Source organism: Indicator indicator, chromosome 1 (assembly GCF_027791375.1).
Source record: "Indicator indicator isolate 239-I01 chromosome 1, UM_Iind_1.1, whole genome shotgun sequence".
Classification (NCBI taxonomy): domain Eukaryota; kingdom Metazoa; phylum Chordata; class Aves; order Piciformes; family Indicatoridae; genus Indicator; species Indicator indicator.
Window position 1 is genome coordinate 83,037,843 of NC_072010.1, and position 26,334 is coordinate 83,064,176.

General features: G+C 45.9%; 1 protein-coding gene across 1 annotated transcript in view; it reads left to right on the forward strand.

Annotated features, from left to right (window-relative positions):
• Positions 1–26,334, forward strand: part of MYH15 (myosin heavy chain 15) — a 66,420-nt gene that overhangs the window by 38,422 nt on the left and 1,664 nt on the right. Inside the window, exons 27-39 of the mRNA XM_054400027.1 lie at positions 70–160; positions 1,548–1,937; positions 3,334–3,460; positions 5,317–5,435; positions 6,481–6,677; positions 8,712–9,061; positions 10,676–10,800; positions 13,965–14,080; positions 18,232–18,424; positions 19,789–19,992; positions 21,020–21,145; positions 23,474–23,644; positions 24,149–24,253. Of these exons, the coding sequence (XP_054256002.1) occupies positions 70–160; positions 1,548–1,937; positions 3,334–3,460; positions 5,317–5,435; positions 6,481–6,677; positions 8,712–9,061; positions 10,676–10,800; positions 13,965–14,080; positions 18,232–18,424; positions 19,789–19,992; positions 21,020–21,145; positions 23,474–23,644; positions 24,149–24,253 (2,314 nt within the window). The remainder of the gene's footprint in view (positions 1–69; positions 161–1,547; positions 1,938–3,333; positions 3,461–5,316; positions 5,436–6,480; positions 6,678–8,711; positions 9,062–10,675; positions 10,801–13,964; positions 14,081–18,231; positions 18,425–19,788; positions 19,993–21,019; positions 21,146–23,473; positions 23,645–24,148; positions 24,254–26,334) is intronic.

Below are 26,334 nucleotides of genomic sequence, written 5' to 3' on the forward strand. Positions count from 1 at the left end.
TTTTATTGATAAGACTAACTTGAAGCTACAGGGAAAATTGTCACAGTGGTGTTTTCCTTTCCATGGCAGGAAAGAATTTGAAATGAGCCAGCTGAATTCCAAGATAGAAGATGAACAAGCTATCGTGATGCAGCTACAGAAGAAGATCAAAGAGCTTCAGGTCAGCTTGCTTCTTTCTCATACGCTTTAGGATGAGTTTCTCTTTGTGCCTCACCAAAGGGCTTTGCAGAAACTTTTTGTGGCTAGCTGCAGCTGAACTTTGAGACTCAAAGTGGTGAATCATAGAATTGTTTTGGTTGGAAAAGATCTTTAAGATCATCGAGTCCAACCAGGATCTCACTCTACCAAGTCTGATGCTAAACCATGCTCCTCAGCACCACATCACTGCCTACTTTAAACACCTCCACAGATGGGGACTCCACCACTACTTTGGACAGCCTGGTCCAGGCCTTGACAACCCTTTTGGGGAAGAAATTGTTCCTCATGTCCAATCGAAACCTCCCCTGGTGCAACTTGGGGCAGTTTCCTCTTGTCATGTCAAGACCTCCACCTTGTCCTGTCAAGACCCCCACCTGATCTTGGTAGCTTCCCGGAGTGATCCCTTTTCCCCTCAGGATGTTCACTTTATGGTGGTTCCTTCCCAGTGGCAAAAGTGGAGAAAGAGAAGCATGCTACTGAAAACAAGGTACCTTTAGAACCTCACAATGGGTTCAAGACAGCTTGAGCATGGATTACCTTTATGAAAAGAGCTACTGGTCTTCTGATGGTTTGTCAGGACATATGGCCACAGGATGCTAGTGTCTTCAGGCAGGGCAGGAAGGCTGTAGTGTATTGCTTTAAGTAAACAATATTGTCCCAAACCACGGAGCTGAAGGTGGGTGCTGGGGAGGAGTTCAGCAGTGATAACCATGGAGTTAACATTTAGGGAAGCTCTCAAATGCACAGGAAATTTTCATCAGAAACGAAAAGGCCAAAGAATGACAAAAATGTCTTTCCCCAAATTATCAGCTCTTTTTTTTTTATCAGTAAAATACATTTGCCTAGCTTGGACATGAAGTGTAGATTGGTCAAAATAACAGTTTCATGGAAAAGTCTGTTCCCAAATAATATTCATTATGCATGGAATTCTGCTGGGTTTGAAATCCTGTCTGAACACTCTCAGAAAGAAGCTACGTCAGTCACAGAGCTCTTAAAATGGGCACAAAGAGTCCCCTTCAATGACAAATTGTTGCTGCCACTCCTCACATCAAGTAATTTCCTCATGTACTTCAGCTGAATGTCAAGTACATGAGTAGAAGGTCAATGCACTTGACCTAAATGTCTTGAACTAGAGCTTGCAGAGCAATCTACCATGAGAAAGATGTGACTCATCATCTGTACTACAGCTTGAGATCTGATTTACTGGGAAAGTCCTTTAACTGCTCTTCTTCCATCTGTCTTGTAAAATGTGGGCTGGAAGAGGGTTTAAAAATTAGTAACATGCTTCATGGTCTCCTGATGGGAATCATAATGAAGGTGACCCAAAGGTGCTTGTGTCTCTTTGGTAGGCTCGTATAGAGGAACTGGAAGAGGAGCTGGAAGCAGAAAGAGCTGCTCGAGCCAAGGTGGAAAAGCAGAGATCAGATCTGGCTCGAGAGCTGGAGGAATTGAGCGAACGACTCGAGGAGGCTGGGGGAGCCACAGCTGCCCAGCTGGAGATGAACAAGAAACGTGAGGCAGAGTTCCTGAAGCTGAGACGGGACCTGGAGGAGGCCACACTGCACTATGAAGCCACAGCTGCCACCCTCAGGAAGAAGCATGCAGACAGTGTGGCTGAGATGGGTGAGCAACTGGACAACCTGCAGCGGGTCAAGCAGAAACTGGAAAAGGAGAAAAGTGAGCTGAAGATGGAAGTGGATGATCTGTCATCCAACATGGAACAGATGGTCAAGGCAAAAGTAAGCGTCCTGAGGCTTCCCAAACCCCCAGTGGTCATCTGTTGCTAAGGCTGGTCTGAGGGTTTCCCAGGATACCTAGTAGGGCTGGAGTGTTTTAGAAGGTGGTGGCTTTCAGTCTGAGGTTGCTTATTGTTGCACAGTGCCCACCTTCCTTAGCTGGTGGTGTGACATTTTCTGACGTGGAGAGGGACAGCTATTGTGATGAGGCAACAATTAAGATAGCCTAAAACACACAGTGTACCCTCAGCCCCAGACATGTTGTTTATCCATCTACCTCAGAGCACAAAGCTGTCTCACTGAAATCATGCTCCACCAGGCTGGTGATGACCAGGGTGATGCCACTCGAGGCAGGATATCTTCCATCCTAAGCAGATTCCTCTCAAATCCTGCCCTTGATTCACAGGCTGGAGTGCAAAGCCAAGGCTTGCATGACCACCCTGTGTATTTTTGCTTCCTTTGGGTGGATTGTGGGGTTTGTTTCCTGAGCAGATAAATCCTGGCAGCTTTCTGAGCTCTCTAAAGAGTTCCTTCAGTGCAAGTGAAGCACAGAAATGTCAGTATTCTGGGATTTAGAAAGCTGTCATCAAAGGCAATTTATGATGAATGGCAATTAAAGCAGAATCAGTCGAGCAATTCTCATTGGAGGTGATTTTCCCATCTAGCAATTATGATGAGGCTATGTCTGAGCTTCACAGGCATGTGATTGCTTTTGAAGTTCTTGCAGAGTCTTTTTTTACACTGATGCTGCTGTTCAGAAGGCAGATGAAGGAAAACAAACGAGGAAGGTGGTCTGATGGGGAGTCCCCTGGCCTGGGGCTGTAGACACAGGGCTGCTATTCCCTGCTCTGCTGCAGTGGAATTTGTGTCTTTGCTATCTGCTGGTTTTGGGGCTGGAAGGGTTCCTCAAAGGTCATCTTGTCCAACCTCCCTGCAGTCATCAGGGATGCCTCCAACTAGATCAGGCTGCCCAGGGCCATATCGAGTCTGATCTTGAATGTCTCCAGGGGCCTCAACCACATCCCTGGGCAACCTGCTCCAGTATTTCATCACTCTCATTGTGAAGAGTGTCCTCCTGATGTTCAATCTACATCCACCCTGCTCCAGTTGCAAACCATTGCCCCTCATCCTATTACTACAAGCCCTTCTAAACACTCCCTCCCCAGCCTTCCTGTAGATTCCCTTCAGATATTGAAATGTAGCTGTAAGGTCTCCCCATAGTCTTCTCTTCTCCAGGCTGAACAGGCCAAACTCTTTCCGCCTGTCTTTGTATAAGAGGTGCTCAGCCCTTTGATCATCTTCTGATAACCATCCCTCTGAAAGCATGCATTTTGAGCTTCCAAATGGCTGCCTGCAGCCTACAGTTTTGCCCTTTGCTCTTTATTCTAATTCCTCTTAGGCAAACGCAGAGAAACTTTGTCGTACTTATGAAGACCACCTAAATGAGACAAAAATGAAGCTGGAGGAAATGACACGCCTCATGAATGACCTCACTACTCAGAAGACAAAGCTTCAGAGTGAGAACGGTATGTATATGTGTGTGTGTGTGTATGTGTGTGTGTGTATGTGTGTGTGTGTGTGTGTGCAGCCTGAATAGGCTGTGTCCCAGTAATGTTCCCGGTATGTCTCAGCACAGTGCTGGTGAGATGTTTCATGCAACAGCATCTGCTCTGGTTGGGATTGCTGGACAGAGCAGTAGCTTTGTGTCTTTAACATTCCTGTCTTCAAATTTTTATGGCCTTGGTGTGGGCACCTTGCCTCAGACTGTTTTTTTAAATAAACCTAGGACCGTATTTGCCAGCACACTGTGGTACCATATCCTGTTCTGAAATGGGTGCTGACTAGGTGCCCAGTTTCAGAAGCAAGGATGTGTACATCTGTCTTGCAATGTTAGAGGGAAGATAAAGGATTTGGCATAACTGCTGCTACCTGGGTCAATATTGTCTTCCTCAGCATGACCTTGAGCATTGCACAGTAGAAGATCATAGAATCATAGAATGGTTTGAGTTGGAAGGGACCTTCAAGATCATCTAGTTCCAAACCCCCTGCCATGGGCAGGGACACCTCCCACTAGACCAGGTTGCTCAAGGTTTCATCCAACCTAGCCTTGAACATCGCCAGGGAGGAGGCATCCACAATCTCCCTTGACAGATAGTTCCAGCATCTCACCACCTTCACTGTAATGAATTTCTTCCTAATATCCAGACTAAATCTACCTTTTTCCATGTCAAAGCCATTGCCTCTCATCCTGTCACCACAAGTCCTTGTAACAGGTCCCTCACAAGCTTTCCTGCAGGCCCCCTTCATGGACTGGAAGGCCACTATAAAGGTCTCCCCGGAGCCTTCTCCCCTCCAGGCTGAACATCCCCAACTCCCTCAGCAGAGGTCACCATAGCAGAGGTGCTCCAGCCCTCTGATCATCTTCATCGACTCCTCTGAACCCGCTCCAATAGTTCTATGTTCTTCTTTTATTGAGGACACCAGAGCTGGACACAGCAATCCACGTGGGGTCTCAGAAGAGGAGAGCAGATGAGGAGAATCAGCTCACTCCTGCTGGTCACATCTGACTAAAAATATCTGCTGTCCTCTAAGTGCTTGAGATACTTTCTAGAGCAGTACTATTTCATCTCTGCATCCTCCTCAAATACCACTGCTCTGTGTCTTTTCAAAGGCATAGTTTTCATTTCCTTTTGTTTGATAGTTTTATGTTTCTACATTACTTAGACAGAAGGCTGCAGTGTCCCTCCAGTGCCTCCCTTTCCTTGTGATGAAAGAAGTGTTCCTTAGGTAGCCCTCTGCTCTATATGTTGGTCACTGTGAGGTTCTCAGGGTGCTTTGCAATCCTTTGAGAAGAAGTTTGTGGAAAAGCAATGTCAAGTAGTTAAGAAAAGTATAAACAAACCCATGACAGTAGGAATCAGTCTAGTCTGATCCATGAGCTAAACAAAAATTAACAAATCAAGGTAGCAGCAGTACAAAACAAAATCCAAAGACTCAGACAAAGAAAAATCAAAGCAAACAAACAAACAAAAAAACCCCAAATAACAAAGAATAACCCAAACAAACAAAAAACCCAGAAGAAACAAATCTGAAAAAACCCACACACACAGACAAAAAGAAACAAACCAAGCCACCCAAACCCAAAATCAAAAGGGAAAACAAAACAAAACAAACCACAAAAACCCTTCCAAACAAACCAACCCCTTAGGAAAACTCTTATGTCTGATGGTTAGAGCTTTGGAAAAAGTTTCATGAAAGGTCAGCCACAATCACTGTAAGCTCCTTTCTTCAGCAGAATTGGACAACTTAGACCTTGATTTTGGTTGGGACTTTCTCATTTCATCCCCTAACTTTTCCTTTTCACTGTTAAATCCTGTGGCAGGTGAATTTACAAGACAGCTTGAGGAGAAGGAGTCACTGATAAGTCAGCTGTCCCGGGGGAAAACATCATTTACACAACAGATTGAAGAACTTAGGAGACAGCTAGAAGAGGAGACCAAGGTAATGCTTTGGCTGTTGGATTTGATTTACAGATTCACAAAATGCATCAAGTTGGAAAGGACCCTCAAAGGGCATCTTGTCCAATGCCCCTGCAGTCAGCAGGGACATCTCCAACTAGATCAGGCTACTCAGAGACACATCAAGTCTGATCTTGAATATCTCCAGGGATGGACCCTCAACCACCTTGCTGGGCAACCTGTTTCAGTATTTTAGCAGTCTCATTGTAAAGAACTTCCTTCTAAAGTCCAACCTAAACCTACCCTGATCCAGTTTCAAACCATTGCCCCTCGTGCTATAGGCCCCTATAGGCCCTTCTAAACAGTCTCTCTCCTGCCTCTCCTGCCTTCAGATCCTGAAATGTAGTTATAAACTCTCCCTGGAGCCTTCTCTTAGCCAGGCTGGAGAAGAGAAGGCTCCAGAAAGACCTAATCTTTTCCAACCTCAACAGTTCTGTGATCTATGATTCTATGACTGTGTTCCATTCGTTGAAATGGAATGGGGGAAAAGGTTCATGTTCATTAGTAACTTGGATTTGTGCTGAAATGAGGCACAAATTTCTTTCCTGAAAAATGGTGGTCTTAGGTTGAAGGTTGGACTCAATGACCTTAAAGGTTTTCTCCAACCAAAACACTTCTGTGATTCTCTAGGAGTGAGAATGCCTCCTGTTAATTGCACTGATCCTGAGTATCTGCCCCTGGTCTAAGCCTCTGCCCCTGGGGCAAGTCACAAGAGAAGAGTTTAAGAAAACAAGCAGCGTCCATAATTGTTAAATAAAAGTCACCCAGCAGGATAGTCAAAATCTCAGGTATTCCACCTTAAAAGTTTGGGTGATTCTCCAAAGATGTTAAATGCTCTTCAGTTTCAGTAGCTTCTTCTGCATGCCACCACTTAGGAATGACTTCAAACACCTCTCACCTCACTTGACCCAGGCTGTTCAAGACCAGAGGCAAAAAGACAAAAGAGGTTTAATCCTCTATTTGACTTTCTAGAGGGTTTTTGTTTGAGTGTTGCTGTAGCTGACCTTGCAATGCTTCTCTCCCTGCAGTCCAAAAATGCCCTGGCTCATGCCCTGCAAGCAGCCAGGCATGACTGTGACCTCCTGCGGGAACAGTACGAGGAGGAGCAGGAAGCCAAGGCAGAGCTGCAGAGGGCCCTCTCCAAGGGAAATGCAGAGGTGGCACAGTGGAGAACAAAGTATGAGACTGATGCCATTCAGAGAACTGAGGAGCTGGAAGATGCCAAGTAAGTAGGTTATGTGGGATTCTTCACACTGTGCCTGGCAGGAGCGAGCAGCAGAAGGAGTGAGCTGATTCTCCACCTCTGCTCTGCTCTTGTGAGACCCCACCTGGAGTACTGTGTTCAGTTCTGGTGCCCCAGCACAAGAGGGACATGGAAATGCTGGAGCAGGTCCAGAGGAGGCCACACAGATGGAGCTGGAGCACCTATGCTATGGGGAGAGACTGGGAGAGTTGGAGCTGTTCAGCCTGGAGAAGGAGAAGGCTTCAGAGAGACATTAGAGTGGTCTTCCAATACCTGAAGGGGGCTACAGGAGAGCTGTAGAGGGACTTTTCACAAGGACTTGTAGTGATAGGATGGCTTTGAGCTGGAAGAGGGGAGGTTTAGACTGGAGATTAAAAAGAAATTCTTTACAGTGAGGGTGGTGAGACACCAGAACAGGTTGCCCAGTGAAGGTCATGGAAGCCCCCTCCTTGGAGGTGTTCAGGGCCAGGTTGGATGAGGCCTTGAGCAACCTGATCTAGTGGGAGATGTCCCTGTCCATGGCAGGAGGTCTGGACTTTAAGATCCCTTACAACTCAAACTATGACTGTGCTCTCTGGAGTTTGTTATGGCACTAAGAAGACAGAGTGACCTAATTGGAAAAATTCCCTCCTGCTCTCTGCTGTCATTTGAGGCTGTCCTCCTTCTGTTCTTTTCATTGTTTGAGCAGGTCAATGTTTCTGCTGAATATTTGTCCATGGGGTGGTGGATGTGGATGCTGTCATTTATTTATGACTTCACAAGGTTAGATTACCCTGCTTGATTATTTTGCACTCTCACTTGCTTTGCCCCAACCCAGGGCTGTGTTCCCTTAGTCTTGACTTCCCTTCCCAGCAGTGAGATGATGGCTGCCCTGGGAAGGTAGGGTAGAAAGTCATGTTGGCTCATGTTGTGCAGCCACTCCCAGTTACTGCTCTCAGGTATTATTGGGCAAGATCTCTGAGCATCTCCAGCTTCTGCCTCCACAAACCTCTGATCTGCAGCATCTTATCCCTCTTTCAGTATATTTTCTTCATCTAGCATCCTCACATTCTCCTTTCTGAGCCCTCCTGAGATTCCCAGCCCCCTGTTTTCCCAGTCTAATTGACCAGTGAACAAAAGCCCAAGGTGTGACTAACCTACCTGGAGGTTCTGTTTCATATCTCTTAACTGGAAGAACACAACACTTTCATTTGGACCATGTCTTACCAAAATTTACAACCAACCCATAGAGTTAGTTAGCCAGTGGCAAGCTGCTGCTTGCAAGGTCAGAAGTTCCATCCCAAATATTCATACACACACACAAATGCACAGACATACCTGCCAGCATTCATAATTTAATTTGGGCCCCTCACTACAAGAAGGACATTGAGCTGCTGAAGTTGCTCCCAAGAAGTGGAAAAAAGCTGTGAAGGATTTGGAGAACAGATCTGGTGAGGAGCAGCTGAGAGAACTGGGGTTGCTTAGTCTGGAGAAGAGGAGGCTGAGAGGAGACCTCATTGCTTCTCTACAACTGTCTGAAAAGAGGTTGGAGTCAGGTGGGAGTCAGTGTCTTCTCCCTAGTATCAGGTGCTAGAATGAGAGGAAATGTCCTGAAATGTGCCAGGGGAAGCTTAGATTGGAGACTAGGAATTTTTTTTCCTTCAAGGGTGGTCAGGCATTGGCACAGGCTGCTGAGGGAGGTTGTGGAGTCGCCATTCCTGGAGGAGTTCAAGAAATGTGTGGCCTTGGCACTTTTAGACATTGTTTAATGGCCACGGTGGTGTTAGGTTGGTGGTTGGACTCAATGATCTCAGAGGTCTTTTCCAACCAAAACAGTTCTGTGTTTCTGTAATTTAAGATGGGGTTCACCTCTCATAGTCCTTCTTCTCTAGAGGCTTGATTTCCCCCTCTCTTCCCCTTGTCTCCCTCATTTTCCCTTTCAAAACTGATCTACTGAGCTGCTGCTCTGGTGTTCATTTTTCTGGATGACATGGCAGCAGTGGCACTGTCATTTCACTGCCTCTTCCCACCTGATAGGAAGAAGCTTGCTGCTCGCCTGCAAGAGGCTGAGGAAGCAATTGAGGCAGCTAATGCCAAGTGCTCTTCTCTGGAGAAGACAAAGCACAGGCTGCAGAATGAGCTGGAAGACATGATGATTGACCTGGAGAAGGCCAATTCAGCTGCTGCCTCCCTGGACAAGAAGCAGCGTGGGTTTGACAAGATCATCAGTGACTGGAAGCAGAAGTATGAAGAGTCACAGGCTGAGCTGGAGGCTTCCCAGAAGGAGGCTCGTGGTCTTAGCACCGAGCTCTTCAAGCTGAAGAATGCCTACGAGGAGACACTGGACCATCTGGAGACATTGAAAAGGGAAAACAAGAACCTCCAAGGTAGGGTTTATGCAGGCCCCACATCCAGCATGAGAAACACACCACAGGACAGCAGGAGGGCTGCAGGTGCCCTGTAGCAGTTGTGGGGAAAGGTGTTTATGTCATCCTTCAGACTAGCTTTCAGATGTGTTTGGAGACACTGAGTGATGCTGGCAATGAGGGTTTTGAATTTAGAAACTGGTATGGCCAGAAGACAGCAGGCTTCCCTCTGCTCACCTGAAGATCACTGGCAGAGGTGCCAGTCTCAGGTGACAGACAAGAAAAAGGACAGAGGTGCAGTGAGTGAAGCCTAGACAGCTTCCAAAACAGAGCACAGTGTTGGTAGCCTGCAGATCATAGAGGAAAACTAAACTGTTATGACAGAATCATAGAATGGTTTGGGTTGGAAGGGACCTTCAAGATCACCTGCCATGGGCAGAGACACTTCCCACTAGACCACGTTGCTCAAGGACTCATCCAACCTAACCTTTCACACCTCCAGGGAGGGGGCATCATGACCTCCCTGGGCAACTTGTTCTAGTGTCTCACCACCTTCACTGTAAAGAATTCTTCCTAATCTCCAGTCTAAATCACAGAATCATAGAATCAGTCAGGGTTGAAAGGGACCACAAGAATCATCTAGTTCCAACCCCCCTGCCATGAGCAGGGACACCACACACTAGAGCAGGCTGGCCAGAGCCTCATCCAGCCTGGCCTTAAACACCTCCAGGGATGGGGCCCCAACCACCTTCTCGGACAACCCATTCCAGGCTCTCACCACTCTCATGGTGAAGAACTTCTTCCTCATGTCCAGCCTGAATCTCTCCACTTCCAGCTATCCATTCCTATCACTACCTGATATCCTAAAAAGTCCCTCCCCAGCTTTCTTGTAGGCCCCCTTCAGATACTGGAAGGCCGCACTGGAATCTCCCCTCCTCCAGCTCAAAGCCATTGCCCCTTGTCCTATCACTACAAACCCTTGTAAAAAGTCACTCCCCAGCTCTCCTTTAGCTCCCTTCAGGTACTGGAAGGCTGCTCTAAAGACTCTCTGGAGCCTTCTCTTCTCCAGGCTTCTCTTCTCCAGACCCAACTCTCTCAGCCTGTCCTCATAGGAGAGGTGCTCCAGCCCTCTGATCATCTTCATGGCCCTCAAAAAGTGTTCACCAGAAAGTCTGTGCTCTCAAGCTGGTAAAAGGTAAAAGAAGTTGCTGCACTTGCACAATAAAGCTGGTGAGGGACATATTAGGGTGTCAGGTAATGATAAGACTAGGGGGAATGGAACAAAACTAGAAATGGGTAGATTCAGATTGGATGTTAGGAAGAAGTTCTTCACCATAAGGGTAGTGAGACACTGGAACAGGTTGCCCAGGGAGGTGATAGAAGCCTCATCCCTGGAGGTTTTTAAGACCAGGTTGGATGTGGCTCTGGGAAACCTGATGTAGTGTGAGGTGTCCCTGCCCATGGCAGGGGGGATTGGAACTAGATGATCCTTGAGGTCCCTTCCAACCCTAACAATTCTATGACTTTATGATTCAGGGAGCAGTTTGAGGCATGGGTCCTGCGCTCACACTCGATCGATTGCAGGATGTTTGGAGCACTCTGATGGCTAAAGCCACCCATCCTGTCTTGTTTCAGAGGAGATTTCTGATCTCACCAACCAGATTAGTGAAGGAAACAAGAGCCTCCATGAAATAGAAAAAACCAAGAAACAGATTGAACAAGAGAAGTCAGAAGTTCAACTGGCTCTGGAAGAAGCAGAGGTAAGGAAAGAAAGCTCAGAGGAAGAGGAAAGGGTGTTTTTATCATGATTTTCCTTCCTGTTTCATCTCCTCAGTAGCACAGCCAATGTGTTGATTGTTGACAAGTGCAACCTCAGCTCTTCTGGTCTCCCTATCTAGGGTTTCCAAGAATGCTGACTTTTGGAGATGCTACCTCTAAGACCATCAGCTGAAGTGCTTTCAAAGGTGGTGCTTTGCAGATACTGGGTTTTTGTTGTTGGGTGGTTGTTTTCACCTTTCAGGAAGCTCAGAACAGCTCCTGATAATCCAGCCCTCTCCACTTTAGCATGGAATATTTTGGTCTTTCAGGAAAGAGGAACTGCTGAGAATTACAACCTTGGACTGTTTTATCAGACAGTTCCGGTGTCTAGTTTCCAACCACAAATTCACCATTTCCTGTTTTTGAGAGCAACAAAACTACCCTCCTAACAACTTTAGATTTTATTGTGTCTCAGATGTTGTGTTGGATGCTGCTTCAAAAAATGGTAGCAGTGTCAGAATCCAATTGAAAACAGACCAGTTAGAAAATCTTTGACTCCCAGTAGGAGTTTGGTCAAGACATTTAGCATTAATGTCTTCAATCGCAAGTATACTTGGACCCAAGAGGGATGGAACAAGCCAACTGGAAATAACTGGAAGGGCTTAGCTGTTAATTCTGAAAGTGTATTTCAAAGCTGAGAAGGGGGTGTGGGTGTTGCTGGCTAGAAGAAACACAGCTCATAGCAAGGGGTTTTAGTGAAGCATTTCTTTTGAATTGTTCCCTAAAGGACAGTAGATCTAGGGAGGTTCTGTTCCTCCTCTACTCTGCCCTGGTGAGAGCACACCAGGAATACTGTATCCAGTTTTGGACTCCCCAGTTAAAGAAAGACAGGGAACTACTGGAGAGAGTCCAACAGAGAGCTATGGGAACAAAGGGACCGGAACATCTCTCCTATGAAGAAAGACTGAAAGAACTGGGACTGTTTAGTCTTGAGAACAGAAGGCTGAGAGGGAATCTTATTAATGTCTATACATATCTGAGAGGTGAGTGTCAAGATGAAAGTGCCATAGTCTTTTCAGTGGTGTCCTGTAATAGGACGAGGAACAACAGGTATAAGCTGGAACACAGGAATTTCCACCTCAACATGAGGAGAAATTTCTTTGCTCTGAGGGTGCTGGAGCCCTGGAACAGGCTGCCCAGAGAAGTTGTGGAGTCTCCTTCTCTGGAAACTTTTAAAATATGCCTGGATGTGTTCCTGTGCAACCTGCCCTAGATGATTCTGCTTTGGCAGGAGGGTTTGACATGATATCTAGAGGTCCCTTCCAAACCTCTAACATTCTATGATCTGCTAAAACAAACATCGTCCAGTGAGGGCTCTATGAAGACCTTAAATGCTGTGTGACTTCTTTTGTCTCCTACAGGATGCTTTATACTTTGCAGGGATTTCACAGCCAAACAAGCAGGTGTCATGATCAGAGCAGAGGAAAGAGCATGCCTTTCTTCCACAGCTCTGAGATGTGGCGAGTGATGTTGTGCTCTGTCAGTAAGAAAGAATACATCAGTGCTTGAGGGATCTAAGGGACACACTTTACTTTGTTGGACTGTGTGGAATGGCTTCCTAAAGCTCAGTGATCTTAGGAAGTAACAAAAGTAAAGTGGTGATGTATCTTGGTTGAACTGTGAAGGAAATGGCTTAATACAGATTTTCTCCCTTCCTTGTGAATTTGGGGCTCTGGCAGTCACCAACTGGTGACACAGTACTTCTGCCTGCTGTTCCCATTAATGTGCTGTGGCCCCTTGGCATGAAGTGTGCATTCAACTGACTGTGGCTGCTGCATGATGGCCAGGGGTTACCAAGGATTTCGGAGAGCTTTGTCTTCACAGCCTCGATTCGGTTTCCAACATCTCTCCAGGGAAGCACAGTTAAGCCTGTGCAAGTTTACCCTGCAGGCAGCACTTCCAAAATAGATGGTTTAGTCATAATATATGGTAGTAAAGTTCTTCTTCACTCTGAGGGTGGTAAGACACTGGAACAGGTTGCCCAGAGAAGTTGTGGACGCCTCACCCCTGGAATTGCTTAATACCAGGCTGGATGAGGCCTTGGTATAATGGAAAGTATCCCTGCCCATGGCAGGGGGGTTTGAACTAGATGATCTTTAAGGCCCCTTCCAACTCAACCCGTTCTGTGATTCTATGATATTCAGTTCTGTGCTTTCCTTCTCTGTTAGGAGCTGGAATATCACTGTGTCTGGCTTATACAAGACCTGGAAGTCAGAGTCCCTGTTACATCTTTATTGTCAGTTTAGGTTTTGACTTCCATGAAATGTAAGAATAAAGACACAAGAACAGCTCTTCATTGTTTCATAGACTTGACTTCAAGTTAACTGGGAAGAGCAGACAGAGTAATGTTTGATTTTGTCATGCAGAACTGATGTATGTTAGTGCTTTCATTGATCCATGCATTCATAGAATGGTTTGGGTTGGAAGGGGATCTTAAAGATCACCTAGTTCCAGCCCCCTGCCATAGGCAGGGACACCTCCCACTAGAGCAGGTTGCTCCAGGCCTCATCCAACCTGGCCCTGACCATCTCCAGGGAGGGGACATCCACTGGGCAACCTGTACCAGTGCCTCACAGACTTCCTTTAAGTCATATTGCCTGAGAAGATTGTATAAATGGGAGACTTTCAACGTTTCATGATGTGGAGAGATCCTAGTGAGCTGGGGGATATGTGGACCCCTGGACTCTCCCAACAAGCAGCTTGTTTAAGTTTTGGTCTATTCCTTACAAGCCCATGAATTTCCAGAGTGTGTCTGTGCAGAGTTGTAGCATGGAGATCATCTACTGATAGCAAAGCCATGCAGACAAGCCCTAACATGTTGTGAGCTGTGGACTCTTTGACAATTTGTCCTCTGCGGAGCTTGCTGCTCAGTTTTCCATCTGCCAAGTTGCATCAAAAGGCAAATAAATGCATTTTTTTTCCATATAAACTTCTCATGTCCTTGCCTAGAGAGAGAGGTAGGGAGGAAACTGTGCTACAGGGAATGGAAAGAGAAGTTGCCAGGCTTCATCTTCCTGCAGCCATTTCTGATAGGAAAAAAACCCACAATAAAAAACCCACAATAAAAGACCACAATAACTCCTGGCCTCGGTGCTTTCCATTGCAGGGAGCTCTGGAGCATGAAGAAAGCAAGACCCTTCGTTTTCAGCTTGAACTTTCACAGCTGAAGGCAGACTTTGAAAGGAAACTGGCGGAAAAGGAAGAAGAAATGGAAAATATAAGGTACTGTGCAGGAAGCAGCATGGTTATATTTAAAGGGAAAACCTCAAAAGATAAAAAACAACCTCAAGACTCAAACCAGTCAAATGCACCACAGGTGCACCACAGCCTGCAGAAGAGAAGGCTCTGGGGAGAACTTAGAGCACCCTTCTAGCACCTAAAAGGGACTACAGGAAAGCCGAGGAGGGACCTTTTACAAGGGCTTGTAGTAATAGAATGAGGGGCAATGGCTTTGAGATGGAGGAGAGAGGATTTAGATAGGGTATTAGGAAGAAATTCATTACAATAAAGGTGGTAAGACACTGGAACAGATTAGCCAGGGAGGTTGTGGATTCCCCCTCCCTGGAGGTTATCAAGGCCAGGTTGGATAAGGCACTGGGCAACCTGGTCTAGTGGGAGGTATTCCCTGCCCATGCCAGGGGGGTTGGAACCTGATGATCTTTCAGGTGCCTTCCAACCCAAACCATTCTATGTTTCTATGGTTACATCAGCACGAGCCGACGCTGTCTGTAGCCGTAACCCAACCAGCTCTGATCACTTGCCCAGGGGAAGTCCCACCATATTACTGTTTCTTAGCTCAAATACTCCTGTCAGGTCAGTCCCTGTCAGCACACAGATAAACCCATCAGAGAGCAACACAATCAACTGGCTGCAGCAGACCAAGGGCCACGAAGTCTGTATGGTCACAATATGGAGTCAAGGAAGTCTGGAGAGCTGTCTTCTAATCACCTAGGATGGCTGCTTCCCAGGGCAAACCACAGGTGAAACCAGAAGTGGTGCTCAAGCCTCAGGCAATCTGTAACTCTGCATTTAGTTAATTTATTGTGGTGGGTCAAAATTACCCCCCAACATAAAATTGCCAGACTAGTTCAGTTAGAAAGCAAATGAAGCTGTATTTACAAGCAGAACTACAATCTAAAATATGAAATGCAATGAATATGTACAAAATATACAACATTTACATGCATTTACAATTTATAAACAACACAAGAATCCCCCTGAACAAAACCAGGGGGCTACCAACAGCTTCCCCCTCCCTGCTCCCTTCCCCCTTGTACAAGGTAAAAGAGAGGGAAGAGCAGAGAGTGGCTGTTAGTACTTAACCACAACAAAGGAACACAGCCAAGGTCAGAAAGCCAGCAGAAGGACAAGTCAGTATCTGCCAGAGCAAGGAAACTGAAAAGAGAGAAAGTTAGTTTACACAACTGACCTTATGTTAGTTATCTGACCAATGGGATTATTTAGACCTTATCATTATTTTCCCTTTTATATCCAATGGTAATTTATTTACATTCTACCACTTTCTGTTCAAGCTGTGGAAAATTTTCTAGGCACAGCCTAAAAGTACCATATTTATGCAGCTTTGCATTTAGTTAATTTATGCAGCAGTTGCAGCTCCACTGAGTGTGGGAGGATGTGAAGAGCTTGCCATTGCACAAGAGTTGGGTAAGCAGTGAGAATTGCAGAGATGCAGAAACTATGGATAGAAAATGAGGGAAGCTTGCAGGAGAAAGGCATAAACAGCAAAAAAAAAAAAAAAAAAAAAGGAAAGCCTTTCTATAACAGAAGGATGACGGCTTTTGTCTCTCCTCTACCCCTGAAGACTAGCTCTAGGCTAAAGAGGTGCACTCTTAAAGAAAAGTTCCACTCTTTAAGTGCTGCTAGGCTGGGACGGATTTGAGGGGAGACCTCAATTGCTCTCTGCAACTCCCTGAAAGGAGGTTGGAGTGAAGTGAGTGTCAGTCTCTTCTCTCTAGTATCAGATAATAGAATGAGAGGAAACAGCCTGAAATCATGCCAGAGGAGGTTTAGGTTGGATATCAGGAAAAACTTCCTTGCTGCAAGAGTGGTCAGGCTTTGGAACAGGCTGCTATGGACCTCCCTGGTAGAGTCACTGTCCCTAGAGATGTTCAAGAAACATGTGGCCATTTCACTTTGGGAAATAGTTTAATGGCCATGGTGGTGTTGGGCTGATGTTTGGACGTGATGGTTTTGGAGGTCTTTTCCAACCAAAACAATTCTATGATTCTATACACTTCTCCACATGAGAATGCTCTCATTTACATTGTATGCATTTCTTTAGAAATCTCTGCCCTTGACTTAGTCATTGCTGCAACACTGTTAATCCACTGTTAATCCATTGTTTGTTGATAAAGTAACGATTAGGGAAGGGCAAGTCCATGGCTCAGCTTGGCCAGCGTAGGTATGAGGACTGATAAGCTGATTGTTTTTAAAACAATGTTTCAGCCCTTTCAGGTACCATCTTCTCATGTCCTGCAGGTGTCTGAATTATAGAGATCTCAGTGCCTGGATTACAGACATCTCAGGACAAGCTATCATTGATATTTTCTCACTCAGCTTGTTACAGTAGAATTGCTTTGGTTGGAAAAGACCTCTAAGATCATGGAGTCCAACTATGTTTTGCTCCTAACTTGTTCAGCAGACACATTGTTGTTCTCCTGGGAGTGTAGCTCAGTATCTTCCTGAAGCAATAACGCCCTCAAGGTTCTCCTTGTTGACTTGGTAATCACCAAGTGATCCCAGCCTCTTTTGGCAAAACTTGGTCAGCAGTGAGATAAATATTTCCCTGTATGAGTCATGTTCATATCTTCAGGTTGTAAAACAGCGAAACTTTCATCACAGGGCTTGACTATTAGATAGGCAAGAAAATGAAGCACAAAGCACCTGTCTCTCTCTGCTTTGTGATCTTCACATTGGCACCAAGCTGCCTTTCACAGGGGGAGGAGGCTGGTAATTAAGGTGAGTTTCATCTCTTCTAACTTCAGATGTCTATAGCACAGATTTCCTTTCCTGAATTGTTCCTTTTACGATTGAGCTTAAGAAATGTGGTCCAACATATACTGTAAGACACAATAAATTGCAGCTTAGATGTGCCATTTACTATCAAGAGCACCTAATTAGTTTAGAATGTTGCTGCCTATCCCCAGTTTGATTAATCCCTTCCAAAAATGCCTTCAGAAAAAGGCTGAGATGTAAAAACATCCCAGTGAAGGGTGGTGAGACATTGGAACAGCTTGCCCAGAGAGGTCATGGATGCCCCCTCCCTCGAGATGTTCAAGGCCAGGTTGGATGAGGCTTTGAGCAACCTGCACTACTGGAAGGTGTCTCTGTCCATGGCAGGGGTGTTGGAACCTGATCATCTTTAAGGTCCCCTTCGAATCCAAACCATTCCATGAATAATTTAGTAAAGTGCTACCACATCTTTCTATTTTCTGTAAAATCCACTCTTCAGTCAGAATCCCAATTCTCTAGTAACCCCACTGACTGCAAATGAACAGCCATGACAGAAGGACACATATATTTGGGTTGCAAACACAGCCCTGTGAGCATCCAGGGAGGCTGTGTGGGCATGAGAACCTGCCTGTAGACTTCCAAGGAACACCACACCTATTGCCAGTGCATGGTACAAGTTCTGGGTACTGGTGTCTAAGGTTGCTTACTGCAAGACCTTTGTCTGATTTCTGTACTGTTACTGAACCTATTTGTTCCTTTTCCCAAGAAAGGTTGGATCAGATGATCCTTGAGGTCCCTTCCTACATGATGTTCTAGGACTCCATGAAATATCACAGAATCACAGAATGGTAGGATTTGGAGGGGACCTCTTGGAGATCATCAAGTCCAATTGCCCTGCCAAGGCAGGGTCACCTAGAGGTCACATAGGAACATGCCCAGGTGAACGCTGAATGTCTCCAAAGATGGAGACTCCACCAGCTCTCTGGGCAGCCTGTTCCAGTGCTCCATTACCCTTCAGTTAAAGAAGTTCTTCCTCATGTTTAGATGGACATTCTTATGATCTTGGTGAGAGACTGCTAAACTTGAAGTGCTTCTTGTTAGTCTCAAAGCTGCACTTTCTTGAGTTTACAAGACATGTGAGAGAACTCTTTGCTCCCATGCCATCAAAGGAAGTGCAGGAGGAGGATGCTGTAGCTGCTTACAGGTCAGGAGTTAGCTGAGTGGGTGAAGCACATCAGACAGTTAGAATTGAGGCACTGGAAACCTGTGATTCATTCAGAAGTACGCTCCCATTTCTGGAAATGAGACACTTCCAGAAAGTGAAGTAGCATTGCATGCAGTTCTGCATTCCTGTGTAGAGATGAAAATGGCTTCATCCACCCTTCATGTGTCCTTCCCAGGAGAAACCAACAACGTGCCATCGATTCACTGCAGTCCACCCTTGATTCTGAAGCCCGGAGCAGAAACGAGGCCATCCGGCTCAAGAAGAAGATGGAAGGTGACCTGAATGAGATGGAAATCCAGCTCAGCCATGCTAACAGGCATGCTGCAGAAGCCACAAAGTCAGCACGTATCTTGCAGACACAAATAAAGGTACTATGAGAGCTGCCATCCCAAACCCCCAGTGGTAGGTGTGGGCCAGGTTTTATTCAGTACAGAACAAAGCCAGAGTGATGATGGTAATTTGAGAAGCTGCTCCTGAGCATGTGCAGGGAAAGCTGCTAGTGATCACATCTGGTGTAAGAGAATGCTGGAAAACTGATTTCTTCCAAGGCTTGTTCATAAACTGGATGAGATCCTGTCATTAAACCCTTGCTGGCTACAACCTCCTGTGGTGGGAAAAAGTGTGCCTCATGAGGAACTGGAGATCTGTGATTTTCTTGTCAGCTTGCAGGCCCTTTAAAAGCAGGGAGTAAGTCAGTTGGCCAGAGGGCAGAGTGTGAGTGGTGAGACATTAGAACAAGTTTCCCAGGGAGGTCATGGATGCCCCCTCTCTGGACGTGTTCAAGGCCAGTCTGGATGAGGACTTGAGCAACCTGGTCTAGTGGGAGGTGTCACTGCCCATGACAGGGGGGTGGAACTAGAGGAGCTTTAATGTCCCTTCCAACCCAAACCATTCTATGAATCTATGAATCTACTCAATTCTGTTGTTTGCTTCAACATTTGTAATAGCTTAAAAAAAAAAGTGTTTTGCTAAGATACCTCTGAAGTCATGTCCTCTCCCATGGTTAAGCAGCTAGTTACTGACAGATCGGAACACTCAGTTCTTTCCCCCATTGCACCACACACCACAAAACCTCACAGTGTGGAGGAAGCCTTTCTCCATTTATTTAATTCTCTCCTCTTTGTAAGGTATTGGAATTCTTTAGGTGGGCCTCACACAACCTCTGCAATCTGGGCTCTTTTTAAGTAAGCACAGAGGCTCAAAACACCATTGCAGTGGTAAAAAAACCCCAAACATCTGATTTGTTTAACCAGAAGGCCATTGAGATGCTGAGGCATGTCCAGAGAAGGGCAACAAAGCTGCTGAAGGGTCTGGAGAACAGGTCTGGGGAGGAGCAGCTGAGGGAACTGGGGTTGTTCAGTCTGGAGTAGAGGAGGCTGAGGTGAGACTTCATTGCTCTCTACAACTACCTGAAAGGAGGTTGGAGTGAGGTGGGGGTTGGTCTCTTCTCCCTAGCATCAGGTGATAGAACGAGAGGAAATGGCCTGAAATTGTGCCAGGGAGGTTTAGATTGGATGTTAGAAAAATTTCTTTGCTGCAAGTGTGGTCGGGCATTGGAACAGGCTGCTGAGGGAGGTGGTGGAGTCCCTGTCCCTGGAGGTGTGCCAGAAATGTGTGGACATTGCACTTGGAATGTGGTTTAATGGCCACAGTGGTGTTAGTTTGAAAGTTGGACTCAACAATCTTAGAGGTCTTTTCCAGCCAAAACAATTCTATGATTCTATGACTCTAGGAGCTTCAGGTTCAGCTGGATGACTCAGGACATGTGAATGAAGATCTGAAGGAGCAGTTGGCAGTCTCTGACAGGAGGAACAATCTTCTCCAATCAGAGTTGGATGAGCTGAGGGCTTTGCTGGACCAGACTGAACGAGCAAGGAAGCTGGCAGAGCATGAGCTGCTGGAAGCCACTGAACGTGTGAACCTGCTTCACACTCAGGTTGGTTTTCTTTGGTTTTTGTGCTCTCTCCCTTACTGGCTTGAACTGGAACTTGTCTATCAGGCACTGCCACTGTTTGTCCATTGCTGCCATAAAGCAGACACACCTTGCCCTCCTTCAAGGAATAAAGCGAGGAAGAGGAAGTTAGTCACTCTGTAGATATATCACCTTCCCTCCCTTCAAGTCAGCTGGAATTGTGATTCAACCAACTGGTGATAAACAGTTCCCAGAGAAAGTGATGATGGAAGATAATAGGAATAAGTTTGATTTCTTTCCTTCTTCCATGCTGCAAAACCAGTTTGCTGCTACAGTGAAGCCATGGGTGGGCTTTGGACATTAGGAAGAGGTTCTTTACTATGAGGGTGGCAAGACACTGGAATGGGTTGCCCAGAGAAGTTGTGGATGCCTCCAGGCTATATGAGACTTTGAGCAACCTGGTCTAGTGGAAGGTTCCCCTGCCTATGGCAAGGGGGTTGGAACCAGATGATCTTTAAGGTCTTTTCCAACCCAGACCATTCTATGACTCTGTCACAGTCGACACTACAATTTTTTCAGGGCCATGGAGGGCCATGTCCTGACTCACCACCATTTTTGCTACAATCCCAAAGCTTCTCCTCACCAAATAACCATCAGAAAGAAACAAAAATGGGGTACAGGCACAGTGTTTCATCCAGCTCATTGATGACATGGGGCTTCTGGTTCAGTCTCCTCATTGCCTAACTGATTATGGACCATTAGTTTTCCAAATTGAACTGCCTTACTCATTTTTCTCTTTCAGCCTATTGCTTATTATTTTATTGGAGTATTTACAGCTTTGAGAGGATTTTAATTATTTCCTCAGTCTGAAGCCTTATAGGTCCAGGTCAGCCCTCAGTTCATACCTGGACCTCCTTGTCCAAGTACTTCTCTGTGTAATCCAGGAGTTGGTAAAACCATTAAGCCTCGATGTGCCATGCTGTTTAGAGGAGTTATGTCTCTAATCATCATGTTTCTTCTTTTTCCACTGTTCCTCTGAAAAACATAAAAGAACACAAGCCTGATCAATCAAAAGAAGAAGCTGGAGGGTGACATTTCCCAGATGCAGAATGAAGTGGAGGAATCGATGCAGGAGTGCCGGAATGCAGAGGAAAAAGCCAAGAAAGCAATCACAGATGTAAGTAGGATGCTGCTTCCTTGGTCACTTCTTTTCAGTACCATAACATCTTAGGACAGACAAGAAGATATTTTCCAAGATCATAGATCCAAAGCACTCCATGGAGGTAACTGATGAAACTACAAAATAGAAGAAGCTAGCAGTAAAAAGAGAGGAAGGACTTTTTCCTGATATTTAGGGTTGGGGTTTGGTTGCTTTGTTGGAGTGTTTCTGCCCCACACATTTCTGCCCTGAGAATGGAGTTTCCATTTGCAGATTCACAGATTGTATTGGGGTGGAAGGGACCCTCAAAAGTCATCTTGTACAACATCCCTACAGTGAGCAGGGACACCTCCAACTAGATCAGATTGCTTAGAGTCCCATTAATCCTCAAAGTCTCAGGTCCTGTCACCTTTGAATCAGGTAAATCATGCACCTGGACAGAATAAACCAGTTCACACTGAACTAGCCCTAACTGGTCTCCTGCTGTACACAGAATCTGATATGAGAAACAAAACTACTGAATACCAAACAAGGGACTCCACAACTAGATGTCTAGGAAAACGCCAAAGATCCCAGGAGGAGAGATGGAGTGCATTCTTCCCCTAGGGAAGACAAACTTTGGCCTGATACAGACCTGGGGAAATCCATGTCTTCAGAGTTCACCTGATATGCCACGTCATACCAACAGATAAAATGAAAGCTAAAGCTGGAGGCTTCTGTGAGTTACGTCTGGAGGGCCTGCACAAAGCTATTCCTCTATCATGGTATTCCCTGCTTCTCAGCTGACAGCACTATTGCTACCTGCCAGAAAGAAGGACACTGAGGTGCTGGAATGTGTCCAGAGAAGGGCAACTTCAAAGCTGGTGAAGGGTCAGAGAACAGGCCCAGTGATGAGCAGCTGAGGGAACTGGGGTTGTTTAGTCTGGAGAAGAGGAAGCTGAGGGAAGACCTCATTGCTTTCTACAACTCCCTGAAATGAGGTTGGAGTAAGGTGGGGGTTGGTCTTTTCTTCCTAGAATCAGGTAATAGAATGAGAGGAAATGGCCTGGAATTCCACCAAGGGAGGTTTAGTTTGGATACTAGGAAAATTTTCTTTGCTGCAAGAGTGGCCAGGCATTGGAAGAGGCTGCCCATGGAGGTGGTGGAGTCACTGTCCCTGGAGATGTTAAAAAAAATCAGTAGATGTGACACTCTGGATGTGGTAGTTCTAGGCTGTACCTTTAAAATTTTCCACCACACTGGGATATGGTTTAATGGCCATGGTGGTGTTCAGTCAGTGGTTGGGCTTGATGCTCATAGAGGTCTTTCTCAACCAAAACAATTCTCTGATTCTGTGACTCTAACATGCTGATTGTCCTTCATTCAGCTCCAGCCTGGGTGCAGTGATCGATGCCTATTGAAAGCTGTGCAGAGAAGGGTACAACATCTGTGGATGGCTCCTGGTGGCAGGCACAAACATCAGAGAAGGACTGGGTTAATTGGTACCCTCCTTATGTGTCTCACAGAAAAGCCAGGGACCAATGGAATATGTTCAGACTGAGCTTTCTGGCCAAGGACGCTGGGACCAGACTGCAGAAGCTGCTAGAGGCAGTTCTTGGCTATGACTGTGAAGGGAAATTTGTCTGCTAGGATTTTTAGATTCATAGAATGGTTTGGGTTGGACAGGACCTTAAAGATTATCTAGTTCCAACCCCCCCTGCCATGGGCAAGGACACCTTCCACTAGACCAAGTTGCTCAAGGCCCCATCAAATCTGGCCTTGAACAAATTTCCTCCCTCCAGGGAGGGAACATTCACAACCTCTCTGGGCAACCTGTTCCAGTGTCTCACCACCCTCACTGTCAAGAATTTGTCTAAATCTCCCCTCTTCCAGCTCAAAGCCATTCCCTCTCATCCTATCACTACAAGCCCTTGTAAAAAGTCCCTCCCCATCTTTCCTGTAGCCCCCTTTGGTTACTGGAAGGCTGCTTTAGGGTCTCCCTGGAGCCTTCTATTCTACCCTTCCAGAGCTCCACACACCAAGATTAAATTGTGAGTAAGCTCTGTGTAAAATACCTGCAGTGCATGGCAGAGGCTTACTTGTGGGTGTTATGAATGAGACATGGTATAGTCCAGGTCCTGATCTGTGGGGAATCTTCAGTCAGAGGGAAGAAAACAATTCCTCCAAGGCTATTCTGTCCCTGGGCTTTCTGTGTCAAGGCAAGGTATGAGCACGCAAGGTATTCTCTCAAGCTGTGGGTACAGCGAGTGATCCAAAGAGGGGGTAGTTCCAATAGATAGATCTTCCATCATTCCACAGTAACCCAGTATCACAAGAGAGCTGCTGAAAAATGTGGTTGTTTTTCAGGCAGCAATGATGGCTGAGGAGCTTAAAAAGGAGCAGGATACTAGTGCTCACTTAGAGAGAATGAAGAAGAACATGGAGCAAACCATCAAAGACCTCCAGAAACGACTGGATGAAGCAGAACAAATCGCCCTGAAAGGTGGCAAGAAGCAGATCCAGAAACTGGAATCCAGGGTAAGTTTATGATCCAACTTTGGCTCGCTCTCTCCTGCTTACAGAACTGGGAACAGGTAGGTGCCTAAAGGCTGCCTGTCAAATTCATGGAGGTCAATAAGGGATAGAGTGAATGCTTTCCTCTGTTTCACAAAATGCAGTTCTTGGAGGCATGCTTCCCCTTCATCATCCAGCTACAACGATCTGTTGTAGCCACAGCAGATGACAAAGCCCTTGATTTAAAACAAAAAACAACATTAAATTTAAGAAAAACAACTAAAACCAGCAAAAAGCTTCTCCAAAGCTTGCTTCAGTTGAACTTTTTTTTTTTTTTGGCCTTCACATATGTCTGCAGCTTTGACTGCGAGTGCAGCTTGAAAAAGGCAGAATGGAAAGGTGACATTTTGATTGGCTCCTGAAATTCAGCTTTATGGAGGTGCTGAGAAAGTGAGCATGTCTTGAGCTGTGAACCAAATTATCTGCATAGCTTAATGACATGAAGGGGTTTCTCCTGGGTTCTTGAAGGTTCGTGAGCTGGAGAACGAACTTGAGACTGAACTGCGTCGCAATACGGATGCCCAGAAAGGAGCGCGCAAGTTTGAGAGACGCATCAAAGAGCTGACTTACCAGGTATGGTGAGGGCTGTGGCAACCAGCAGGTCACTGGGGAGAAATGGATTCCCCCAAACAACATCTTCAGGTGCCTCAGTGCTTCAGTGGAGGATGAAGGATGGCATTTCCCAGAGCTTTCTGATTCTTTCTGGATTGTTCAGTCTGGAGAAGAGAAGGCTGAGAGGAGACCTCATTGCTCTCTACAGCTCTGTGAAAGGAGGTTCAAGTGAGGTGGGGATTGGTCTCCTCTCCCTATTGTCAGGTGATACAATGAGAGGAAATAGCTTGAAATTGTGCCAGAGGAGGTTTAGGTTGGAGATTAGGAAAAATTACTTTCCTGCAAGAGTGGTCAGGCATTGGAACAGGCTGCCCAGGGAGGTGGTGGAGTCACTGCCCCTGGAGGTGTTCAAGAAATGTGTGGGCATGGCACTTGAAGTCATGGTTTAATGGCCACGGTAGTGTTAGGCTGATGGTTAGACTCAATGATCTTGGAGGTCTTTTCCAAGCAAAACAATTCTATGATTCTATGCTTTCTTCTGAAATCAAACACAGAGTAAATTTTGCTCTCAGTTGTGTTTACAGGATCACAGGATGTTAGGGGTTGGAAGGGACCTCCAAAGATCGAGTCCAACCCCCCTGCCAGAGCAGGACCATAGAATCTAGCACAGGTCACACAGGAACACATCCAGATGGGTCTTGAAAGTCTCCAGAGAAGACCCACTCTTACTTCAAAAGATGACCCCTTCAAATTGAAAAAGAGTTTGAAAGTAGGAGGACTGATTTTTAAAATTTTATTAAATCTAGTTTTCTCTTGTTATACACTGGAATTCCAAAAGACAGGCTGAAGGGTGGACTCGATGATCTTAAAGGTCTCTTTCAACTGAAATAATTCTATGATTCCATGATTATAGGAAGCTTTAGAGCTAGGAAGAACATCTTCCCAAGGCTATCATCATCCTGCCTGACTCACTGTGGATAATGTTAGAAAGCCTTGGTTGCTGGGATTTGGACTGTTTTAGCACAGCATTAATATGGAGCAGGCTCAGATGCCTACTCACACTGCGAGAGAAGAAAGGGCCCAGCTGTCCCTCAGCTATGCTGATGTTGCTAAAAAGAGCCAGAAGGATTCAGCTGGCTGTAAAGCATCACTCAGTGTAGGGTTGCCCAGTCCCAGGGCTCTGCTACCTATTACTAAGCAGCAGGGAGAGAGTCTAAAGCCTCAGAATGCTAACAGCTGCTTGCCTTTCAACAAAGCTCTTCATCACAGAGCACTGATCCTTTTGCTTTCAACAGCCTCCTTAAGAAGATAATCCCATCCATCTGCTTTAGGAGATTATGTAGCTTCCTACCTGTTGTTTCACTCAGTTTTGTAAGAAGAGGCTGAAGGTTGTTTCCTCAGAATACACAGCTCCAGCACAGACAGACAGAATCATATGCTCATAGAATGGTTTGGGTTGGAAGGGACCTTAAAAATCATCTAACTCCAACCCTGCTTCCATGGATGGTGGCACCTCCCGCTACACCAGGTTGCTCAAGGCCCTGTCCAACCCAGCTAGATCAGGCTGCCCAGGGCCACATCAAGTCTTATCTTGATTGTCTCCAGGGATGGGGCCTCAACCACATCCCTAGGCACCCTGTTCCAGCATTTCACCATTCTCATTTTGAAGAACTTCCTCCTAATGCCCAACTGAAATCTACCCTGCTCTGCTTTCAAACCGTTGTCCCTTGTAATATCACCACAAGCCCTTCTAAACAGTCCCTCTCCAGCCTTCCTGTAGGTCCCCTTCAGATATTGAAATCCAGCTCTAAGATCTCCATGGAGCTGTCTCTTCTCCTGGCTGAACAACCCCAGTTCTTCCTGCCCATCTTTGTAGAGACACACTCTGTAATGACATCATGCTCCTCATCTGTGAGCAAGGAACTCTTTTCTGTGTTTATACTTCTGAAAGTGTGTGCACATAGAAGTGTGTGTGTGTGTATGTATATATATTTACATATACTGATATGAATGGGAGGGCACTCTCCTTTAGTCTTCAGCCTCCAGGCTTACTTACATCTTCAATCAACCCACAGACATCTTTCTCATCTACACAGGATGAT